Source organism: Tubulanus polymorphus, chromosome 2 (genome assembly GCF_964204645.1).
Source record: "Tubulanus polymorphus chromosome 2, tnTubPoly1.2, whole genome shotgun sequence".
Lineage (NCBI taxonomy): Eukaryota > Metazoa > Nemertea > Palaeonemertea > Tubulaniformes > Tubulanidae > Tubulanus > Tubulanus polymorphus.
Window position 1 is genome coordinate 22,651,007 of NC_134026.1, and position 11,212 is coordinate 22,662,218.

At 36.5% G+C, this 11,212-nt stretch overlaps 2 protein-coding genes across 2 annotated transcripts; both read left to right on the forward strand.

The window, feature by feature from the left end:
- The first annotated feature begins 3,595 nt into the window (after positions 1 to 3,595).
- On the forward strand, positions 3,596 to 4,902 carry LOC141899047 (uncharacterized). Its single transcript, XM_074785199.1, has 3 exons — positions 3,596 to 3,604; positions 3,691 to 4,839; positions 4,886 to 4,902. Exons 2-3 carry the CDS (start codon positions 3,723 to 3,725, stop codon positions 4,900 to 4,902), a joined length of 1,134 nt encoding a protein of 377 aa, XP_074641300.1. The 5' UTR covers positions 3,596 to 3,604; positions 3,691 to 3,722.
- Positions 4,820 to 10,862, forward strand: LOC141900068 (uncharacterized). Its single transcript, XM_074786782.1, has 2 exons — positions 4,820 to 9,499; positions 9,625 to 10,862. Exons 1-2 carry the CDS (start codon positions 4,926 to 4,928, stop codon positions 9,920 to 9,922), a joined length of 4,872 nt encoding a protein of 1,623 aa, XP_074642883.1. The 5' UTR covers positions 4,820 to 4,925; the 3' UTR covers positions 9,923 to 10,862.
- The last annotated feature ends 350 nt before the right edge of the window (positions 10,863 to 11,212 follow it).

The following is an 11,212-nucleotide window of genomic DNA, read 5'->3' on the forward strand; positions in this document are numbered from 1 at the left end:
CCCGATCGATTTTCCGTACAAACAAATGAATAATTGTCATTAATTATCGTAAATATTCAAAGATTTATCATTCTCCGTGGATTGTCAGTCATTTAGACTCAGAAAAAAGGCAAATATTGTTTCAAAAATAGCTCCTCAAATCACGCTGTCTTTCACATGGCGTGTCAGGCCCCAAATGTTCTGCAGTCAATATGGCGTGTCAGGCCCCAAACGGTCTGCAGAATAGCTTCAATTGAGACATGGCGTGAGAAGACCCGAACGATTTTCCGTACAAACTAATGAATAATTGTCATTGATTATCATAAATATTCAAAGATTTATCATTCTACGTGGATTGTCAATCATTTAGACTCAGAACAAAAGGCAAATATTGTTTCAAAAAGCTCCTAAAATCACGCTGTCTTCTACATGGCGTGTCAGGCCCCAAACGGTCTGCAGAATAGCTTCAATTGAGACATGGCGTGAGAAGACCCGAACGATTTTTCCGTACAAACAAATGAATAATTGTCACTAATTGTCTTAAATGTTCAAAGATTAATCCTTCTATATGATTTGTCAATTATTTAGTCTTAGAAAAAAAAGCAAATACTGTTACAAAAAGCTCCTAAAACCACGCTGTCTTCTACATGGCGTGTCAGGCCCCAAAGTGTTCTGCCGCCAATATGGCGTGAGAGTACGCGATCAGTTTTCTATGGAAGCAATTAATTGTCACTAATCATATCTTTAGTTTCAATTAGTTATATATTGTTCATAATCATAAAGTCTAAGAAAAAAAAACAAATACTGCTAGAAAAATCGCGATTTGTCTTCTATATGGCGTGTCAGGCCCCAAACGGTCTACAGAATATAGCTTCAATTTACATGGCGTGAGAGGACCCGATCAGTTTTCCGTAGAAATAAATGAAAAATTGTGACTGATTATCTTAAATTAGTACAATAATCATTAAGTCTTAGAAATAGGTTTATAAATCGTTGTTTCTATTTTCTTATGTAAATGTAGCTGATGATCTCCTGATCGTCTCGCACCATAACGGAAACCTGTAAAAAACATATTCGAAGAATTTTACATAAAAATCTTTCGATATATATGCATCTGAATATAGTTATGAAGTAAAAACGGGATATAATTTTCTTTCAAAGTGGTTGCACTGAACGGAATACTACAATATAACGTATAAGTACATATTATATTTAGACAATATTTAGTAAGTATATATTTAGACAATAAGTTAAGAAAAAATAGAAATTCATTACACATTGACATACCGGTACTTGAAATTATCTCATTCAGGTTTTACACGTCGTATCGGACTTAAAAACGTGGTCCGTTCGACGCGAACATATATCTTCGTTCCGCGTGAATTACGTGAATTATCATAAATATTCAAAGATTTATCATTCTACGTGGATTGTCAATCATTTAGACTCAGAACAAAAGGCAAATATTGTTTCAAAAAGCTCCTAAAATCACGCTGTCTTCTACATGGCGTGTCAAGCCCCAAACGGTCTGCAGAATAACTTCAATTGAGACATGGCGTGAGAGGACCCGATCGATTTTCCGTACAAACAAATGAATAATTGTCATTAATTATCGTAAATATTCAAAGATTTATCATTCTCCGTGGATTGTCAGTCATTTAGACTCAGAAAAAAGGCAAATATTGTTTCAAAAATAGCTCCTCAAATCACGCTGTCTTTCACATGGCGTGTCAGGCCCCAAATGTTCTGCAGTCAATATGGCGTGTCAGGCCCCAAACGGTCTGCAGAATAGCTTCAATTGAGACATGGCGTGAGAAGACCCGAACGATTTTCCGTACAAACTAATGAATAATTGTCATTGATTATCATAAATATTCAAAGATTTATCATTCTACGTGGATTGTCAATCATTTAGACTCAGAACAAAAGGCAAATATTGTTTCAAAAAGCTCCTAAAATCACGCTGTCTTCTACATGGCGTGTCAGGCCCCAAACGGTCTGCAGAATAGCTTCAATTGAGACATGGCGTGAGAAGACCCGAACGATTTTTCCGTACAAACAAATGAATAATTGTCACTAATTGTCTTAAATGTTCAAAGATTAATCCTTCTATATGATTTGTCAATTATTTAGTCTTAGAAAAAAAAGCAAATACTGTTACAAAAAGCTCCTAAAACCACGCTGTCTTCTACATGGCGTGTCAGGCCCCAAAGTGTTCTGCCGCCAATATGGCGTGAGAGTACGCGATCAGTTTTCTATGGAAGCAATTAATTGTCACTAATCATATCTTTAGTTTCAATTAGTTATATATTGTTCATAATCATAAAGTCTAAGAAAAAAAAAACAAATACTGCTAGAAAAATCGCGATTTGTCTTCTATATGGCGTGTCAGGCCCCAAACGGTCTACAGAATATAGCTTCAATTTACATGGCGTGAGAGGACCCGATCAGTTTTCCGTAGAAATAAATGAAAAATTGTGACTGATTATCTTAAATTAGTACAATAATCATTAAGTCTTAGAAATAGGTTTATAAATCGTTGTTTCTATTTTCTTATGTAAATGTAGCTGATGATCTCCTGATCGTCTCGCACCATAACGGAAACCTGTAAAAAACATATTCGAAGAATTTTACATAAAAATCTTTCGATATATATGCATCTGAATATAGTTATGAAGTAAAAACGGGATATAATTTTCTTTCAAAGTGGTTGCACTGAACGGAATACTACAATATAACGTATAAGTACATATTATATTTAGACAATATTTAGTAAGTATATATTTAGACAATAAGTTAAGAAAAAATAGAAATTCATTACACATTGACATACCGGTACTTGAAATTATCTCATTCAGGTTTTACACGTCGTATCGGACTTAAAAACGTGGTCCGTTCGACGCGAACATATATCTTCGTTCCGCGTGAATTATATATAGTCTGCATTTTACTCGGGGCTTGTGACGCCCCGCAGATATGGCGTGACAAGCCCCGGGGCTTGTGACGCCATGTTCTGCTGATTCTTAAGATTGACTTCACTCGAATAGTGTATGATCTCAGTAGTACTATGAACCAAATAAAATCGACAAAAATTTGTATTTCCCCATTTGATGCTTTTATGAGACCTGACATTGTTTTATATGCAAATCCCTCATAACACAAGCGTAGGATTATACCTGTAAAATGCTGGATATGTGTGTGATAATATTTCAGCTGTGTCTAAAGCATTCTAAAATTTTAGGCTTTATATTTTGGTCTGTTTATATCTGTAAATAGTACAACTGCTAATCTACCTCCTTATGGAATTATCTTCACAAGAAATAAGGCTACTCTTCCAAGAAATGAATTAAAATCAACCATGTACCATAAGAGTTGAAAAAAAGATATCATGGAATTGTAAGTTTGGTAAATATTTGTGAAGTCTTTGGCCGGAGTGCGTGTGAAGTACCGCGTTATGTGCCGCTCTCCACGACACGGCTTGTTGGCGCTTGTTTTGGTAGCTTGCATTTTCTGTCGGCCAACGTTTGCAAACTCGTACTCCGTTGCGGGTCGGTGTCATACGCGGCAACGAAATGCCCGGGCCTATAGCATGTAAAGTACTCTTTCGGATAGTGATTCAATAGAGGTACATTTTAGGCTACAGATCTAGATCATGCTTCTCAACTCAGGTGGACTATACATTGACACATCACAAATAATTTCTATTTTCAGAATTGTCCAGGGTTGACCCTTCAAAAATTGAAATGACCAGTACAATGCCAGTTATTGGCAAAGATGCCAGATCCTCGCAAGTGGAGCCAAATACACCAGTTCTGCGGTGTAAGATTGAAAATGGCCGATTCAAGTGTATTTCCTGTAACGTATCAATGGAATCGTACAAATCATTTTCTTATCATTTATGGAAACATTTACATGATGTCGATGACTTAAACTGTAAATGGTGCGAGAAGTTTAATATTGATCCGAAAACTGTGACGGAAGAAAATGTTCAATGCGACACTATTTTGTCGACAATTGAACAATTGAAGTTGAAGAAAGAAGAGGAGAGAATATTGTTGCTTGACGGGCAAAATTGTGATGAAAGTAAACAAATGGATTACACCATTCTTCGGAAAATGTTAGATGTGAATAATAAGGCAAATTCTATTTCGGAGAGTAGATTTGGTGCTGATGAAATTGACAGTCCGTTACAGTTTACTCCTCCCCAACTGGAGGAAAGTGAGGTATCCAGATTAGAAACAAAATTATCCTATCCCAGCATTGACGATAGCCAGCGTGTCACTGATGACGAAACTGAAACCATGAGTGATGAAGATAATAACCTATTGCTTGATACAACAGAAACAAGTGCGGATGAGATTGAGGAATCTTATTGTGATAACATTAATGATAACTCAAAAGGCGAGGATCCCAAAGGTGCTAATAAACTTTCAGATTTGCCACCAGTTCAAAATGACTCCATAAATACCTCTGTGAAACCTCTAGAGTTTATAAAAGCCATGGCAATGAATTTTCCAAGTAGCGATGAAATAGCCGAACTGAACATTTCAGATCATGTTGCTTCTGAAAGTCAGACAGATATCGCTCCACTCAGTGTCTTCAAGGATTCTCCAATTACCAACAACAGAATATCGAACATTGGAAAACTAAGAGATGAGAACCTGAATTTAAGCGATCGCGACAATAGCAGTGTGAAATCATCGTCTATCGCTATCAGTGAAAAGATGAATAATGCCACATCAGATTTGCAATCTGAGATGAAATGCAGTTACGTTGCTGGGAAATATGTTTGTGAAACTTGCAATATTTCAAAATCATTCCACCGAGCATTTGCATACCATGCATGGAAACATGTCCACAGTAAGCTATGTAATGAGTGTGAAAAGTTAGGTTTATCTCGACATAGTTCTCCGATTAACATAAAGTGTCCCGTTGTCATTTCTCTAATGGCCACGTTGAAAAGCACTGGTGCTTTTATGACTGGATCAAATGAGGAATGTACTGATGGGATGAGTCCTGAGAAAAATCATCCATCAGATGATAACTCACATGCTTCAAATCATCCTGGTATCATATGCACTGAAAATGACACCAGTGAAAGTGATAACTCACGTGCTTCAAATCATCCTGATATTATATGCACTGAAAATGATACCAGTGAAAGTGAAAAAGTATTCAATAAAGCCATGGAAGAATCAACATGTACATTGACTCTTCCTACCACAACCGAAGAAGAGTCCCCAAACCAGAATGATAATGACAATGATGTGATGGAAGATGTAGTGGTACATGATGAGCAGGAGATGAGTTGTGAGAATATTGTAAATGATGATTGCCATATTTTCCCTGATCCAGAAGCAGAATGTAGCCTGGTTATTCAATCAGTTTATAGTCAAGCTGAAGACCCGGAACTTATCGCCGAAGAGGAAAATAATGGAGAGGATTGTGTTTCAAATAAAGATGAAATATCTGCAGCACAAAGACATATAGAAGTATCTGACCAACAGCTCGCTATATCAAAAAATTATAGGGTTCTTGAAGAAGAGATTCCTGAAAAATCGAATGAGTTGATGACACTTTTAAGTAATGATGGTGGTTCGAGTATATTGAACCCAGAACTTGATCCTAACGAGTCAATCGATTTGATATCAAAAATCGGGATTGATGCCATTTTAAAGGGTTTTGACAATGACTTGATGACATTAACCGCAGTTACCTGTGAATCCGATAGGGAGATCCCATCTCCTGATCTTATCGTTGTTGGAGAACAACATACCAATCAACAGCATGACGTCATTCCATCCTTTGCTCACATAACGAGTAATGTGGCGAAACTTGAACAGGCCAAAGGGTATTATACATGCGGCTTCCTCGGTTGCAATTTTTCATGCACAAGTGAGGCTAACTTCAAGGTGCACTTGAATGAAGAACATCTTGGTACATCATTTCCATGTGTATTTTGTTGCCATTCGCTTACATCAGCCAGCAGTCTAATCCAGCATATGAAGAGCCATCAGTCAGGTGCCAAGAACTTCATGTTGTACTGTTGCTCAATGGATTGTAATTTTTGTACTAACCAAGCTGGACAATTTACGCTTCATCTGGATATGTGCCACTCGACCAAGGAAGATTTTCCATGTTCATTCTGTAACGAGAAATTTAATGCAGCTTCTTTGATCAATCATTTGAGACATAGCCTTGTGAAATTAGTTAACTGTCCGTACTGTTTTGTACGGTCTGTCTGTAAGCGAGAAGTTCTGAATCACCTGCGAAGAGTGCATCCTTATTTGCCAAATCGTATAGTTGTAACAAGTCGTATGTCTTGTCAAGAAGATAAGAACATTCGGTCCATATCTCCACCAAAGCCTGTTGAAGAAAGTGAAAAAATGCTTGATTGCCGTGCATGTGGCTTTCAAACAAGTGATGTTGATTCATTGAAGCAACATATTCAGAAGTGTGAAAAAGCCAAAAATTTCCACCGATTAATGGCTGATAAGAATAACAAGAAAACTGAAACATTAGAGACGACACAAGTATCAAGAGAAGAAGACAAAGTTGTCAAGAATGTACCTATCAGTAAACAGGTTGTAGAAGAAAGCGATTCACATAGTGAAGAAAGACATAGATGTCCAGAATGTAAAAAAGGATTTTCATCATCAAAACATTTAAGTCTGCATGTAAAATGTTATCATAAAGGTGAAATCTTGTTGAAATCTGAAGAATGCAATTACTGCAGTGAAAAGAGTCATAACTACAACTGGATGGTAAAACACAGCAAAGAAGCACATCCCAGTCTACCTGTGAAATATAACATAACTGAAAATGATATTACTTGCGATAACATCAGTTGTGAGAAGTGTACTTTCATCTATAAGAGAAACAGCTTCAGTAGCTATGTAAGCCATTGTGTCGAAATGCATTATTCTGATAAAGAATTCCTGGAGAATGTGAAGAAAAACCATCCATTACTGCAGTTAAAGGCATCACCATCAAATATGCAAACTGCTGACCAAATAATCGACAAGTCAAACGAACATGATTCTGGTGATATCGGTACTTCTCAATCGGGCAATAATGTGAATTTACTTAGTTGCTCATCCTGTGATGCAAACTTCCTCTGCTTAGACAAATTTAAACGTCATGTAGCTATGCATTTCTCGGGAAAAAAGGAATTCAAGTTGTTCAAATGTCAATCTTGCGATTTCATTGGCACAAATAAAATATTCATCCGGGACCATTTAAGGGATAAGCATCCACTGAAATCTCCTCACATGGACATTCATAATATATGTATCATTGGCACTGGCAGAAATGTGGAAAATGAAAGTTGTGATCAAGCTGACAGCTCTGAAGAAGATAGATCTGACTCAATAGAATGCTTTTATTGTGATGAAACGTTCAAGAACAATTTCTATTTTCACAAACATATCTATAGCAAGCATCGACAAGATGAACTACAAAAAATGAAAAACCAAATCATCCAGTGCATCTACTGTAGTTTCAAAACTCAGTTCGAGTATAAAATACGCTATCACATCAGGACTGAGCACAAAAAAGAAAAGTACGGAGTGATCAGAAAAGTGTTAGATGTGTCACATACAGAGAAATTGGCTAGCAAAATGAAGCCAAGAGAATTTGCCAGGGATCACGATGATTCTTCGAGTACAGATGATACAAAAACTGAATTGTCTGCACATGAATACACAAAATTGGGTCCACGTAAATTCAAGTGTAACAAATGTTCTTTTACTCAAAGGTCACTGAGCGCCTTGAAAAAACATGTCATCCGTGCACATCACAATTCGCATCAGTATCAGTGCAAATACTGTGACTTCACAGCATTAGATCGTTCTAAAGTGACAAAGCATGGTCAAAATGTACACAATAAAGTTTGTATCCAAATTTGTACTACCGTTAAGTCAAATGCTGCATCCTTTTTGAATGCCATTGGGTCAGGTATGAGGAAGAGATCGTTGAGCCAAGATAATGATGATTTTGTTCCATCAAAGAAGGCAAAAACAAGCAATAGAAAAAGTAGTGATTCTGCAAAAACCTCTGATGAAGACTATGGCACTGTTGAAAATGTAGTTAAAAAACAGGCATATTTCAAATGTGCTAATTGTGAATACACTCATATAGATGATAATGTTGTCCGAAAGCATATAGCTAAGAGGCATTCCCGATGTGATCCAAATTCATCAGAAGCACTGACCAAAGTTCAACGATCTAAAAGCTTGAAACGATACCACTGTAATTTTTGCAACTATTACTCAGACTACTCAATGCGGGATCTTATGCGACATTGCCAGTGCAGACATGATATGGATCCTGAGCCGCTAATGCAGAATAAAAGTAACACATACTCTTGCAAGTACTGTAGCTTTAAAGCTGAAAAACAAGACATTGTTGAAGCTCATCAAAATGAACAACATGCTCCTAAAAATGGAAATGTCAACAAATCGAATAATATAGCTTCAGATAATGAAAAGATTTGGAAGAAAGAAAAAGTAACACCACAAAAATTGAAGACCATTAAGCTGGAAAGTGGTGGTTATAAGTGTCACGATTGCACTTTCAAGGAAGAAAAAGATTACGTGAAAAGACATTATGCAGTAGTTCACCTTAAATTACCATGGATATATGGCTGTGGTCATTGTTCATATGTAACAACATCAATGGCTCATGCAAAAAGTCATGGCTCAAGCATGCATCAGTTGGAAGAATCATACATCGTTAAACGCATTGATGCTAGTAGTATTGTCGATTGTTTGGTCAGTCGCAATACAAACGCGTCAAAAGATACAGAGAACGGGAACTCATCAAAGCAAACATCATCCAATGAAGAAGAGACTACTAGTTCACTCTGCAAGTCAAATGTTCCCACTGGTGATACATATATTTCTAGACCTAGAAGGATAGAATATGTACCTGGACCTCTTCTGCCACCATATCCTGATGGAAACAAGTTTCGCTGTCCATACTGCTTCTTTCACACGTATTCATTGGAAAATGCTGAAATTCATTTACAACATCACGGGCCCTATCAATACAAATGCACTTATTGCAGCTGGAGAGGTTTTTGTTCAAGCAGTGCCAAACGTCATTGTAGAATGAAGCACAAAGGTACAAAAGCGGTCTGTATGCATATAAAACCAAAAAAGAATGATGCTCTAAAACCAGAGAAAATACCTGAGAAGATTGCTTCCCCGAAACCTAAGGAAAAAAAGACATTTGAATGCTTTTACTGCGATTTTCAAGGAAATAAACTGTTGGAGGTTAAAGATCACCAAAATATCAAGCATTCCAAGAAGAATTTGAAGATGCGTGTTCATGGCCGTGATTTACTAGAAAAAAACTCTCTGGAGATCAGGCTATTTAAGGTCAGGTGCGATGGTGATGGATTTTGTCGCTGCAAATATTGTCCCTTCAAAACTAAGATGTTGATAGGTATGAAGAAACATTTGGGCAACCACTTTCACCTAGTGAACTGCAAATATTGTGACTACAGTGCACCATTCAGGTATATATTAATTTGTTGTTGTGATAAAAGGGAATTTTTTATGCTATGTTTATGCTTCAATGAATTGAGAAATCTAAGTATATACATGTTATGCTTAATTTGTTGTATTTTGTTTTTCAATGCAGGTTCAACTTGAATTGCCACATTTCCAAGAAACATCCTTCTCATCCATTGCTGCCCCATATAGATGGAATACGTCTGAATACTTATTGCTGTAACTGGTGCCCAGTTGTTGTCAGAAGTGAAATGGACTTCATTACACACCTTGCCGAACATTCAAATATATTTAGCAGCACGAGAACTGACTCACTTGTGTACGTCAACATACAACCAACGCTTCAGCTAAATAAGTTACACCTTCAGAAACCGTTACAATACGTGCAGCACGACCCTGAACTAAGCTTTGTCAATGATGAGAAATAATGCGGTTTTATAACTGTGCTTTCTTTGCTTCGTTTGAATTTATCGCGTTTTCCATCAAGTTCATGACAGTATTGTACATAATTAATTATATATTAATTATATTGTACATATTTGGTCTACCTTTTGCACACCCTTTGGTTAAGTCAATGCTGGTTTGGCTAGTTTAGATATATAGCTTAGTGATTACCTCACTAATTGTCATTCCGTGAAATGTTATCATGAGGTGTAGAACATCTTTAAATGTTGATTTATTTTCTTTATTGTACATGTACGTTTAACAATTAGTATTAAAGTTGTATAAGTTTAAGTTTCACTGTATAATGCATGCACCCCTCAATTTGTATACTATTATGCGTTAGAGATTTTTATGTGTTTACTTAACCTGCTAAGACTAGTCTGTAACATTTGTAACTACATGTAATATTATCCTTTAATTCTAATGCTTCCGGAAAATGTATGAGATTTAGATGAACTTTGTTCGGTAGACTCTGCCTTATTTTAAGAGTATACATGTACTGCAGGGAATATCATAAAATCACGATCTTTTATACAACGATTTATCCGTTGTTATGAACCTAGAATTTTTTCCCCAAATAGGATAATTTCATACTGGATATTTTAACGGAACTATTGGTTATAACAAACAAATCTCCTAGTCCCCTGATGTCCTTTGTCACTAGGTTCCCCTTTACCTCAGTTAAGAATTGAATGGAGAAGAAATTTCAAAAAAATTCTCCATGAAATCTCATAGACTATAGTGGTTCATAAATAGTTGGCCAGTATTGAGTAAGCCAGAGTCTATTTCTATTCTATGATCATTTCACTGATATCTTACTTAATTGTTGTGATAATCGTGAGTCAATCATGCATTTTAACTTGATTTTGAAATGATCATTGGAAGTTTTTTAGAAGTTGTAAATAGCTTGTTTAAATAATAAAATGGAACAGATATTTTACGCGAAAAGTAGTATCTGTTTGATAATGTACCTTCTATATTGTTGTCCGCTGCTGATATCTTATCCATTTGTGGAACTATGTCAACTGGCCCTGTGGTTTGGTATCCTGTTGGTCTTATGGCTATTGATGAGATATGTGAACTCTCATATATCGCGATGCCTTCAGGGTTTATAAATATGATGGTAGTCTGGTCATTTTGAGAACCTTGTCTAGCAGAGTACAAATGTCATTGATAATGAATTCTAGTCTTGACCGTACGTATCAGAGGACACTGGTGGTCTCGTGGATCCAATCCAATTTGTTGAAGGGCTCATCACATCCATAAAGGGCACT

What these genes read in the sequence shown, in the direction of transcription:
- LOC141899047 (XM_074785199.1), top strand. Translation starts at nt 3,723, where the DNA reads ATGACCAGTACAATGCCAGTTATTGGCAAAGATGCCAGATCCTCGCAA.
- LOC141900068 (XM_074786782.1), top strand. Translation starts at nt 4,926, where the DNA reads ATGGCCACGTTGAAAAGCACTGGTGCTTTTATGACTGGATCAAATGAG. An exon ending in GACTACAGTGCACCATTCAG is followed by an intron (nt 9,500 to 9,624) that starts GTATATATTAAT and finishes TTTTCAATGCAG; the next exon opens with GTTCAACTTGAATTGCCACA.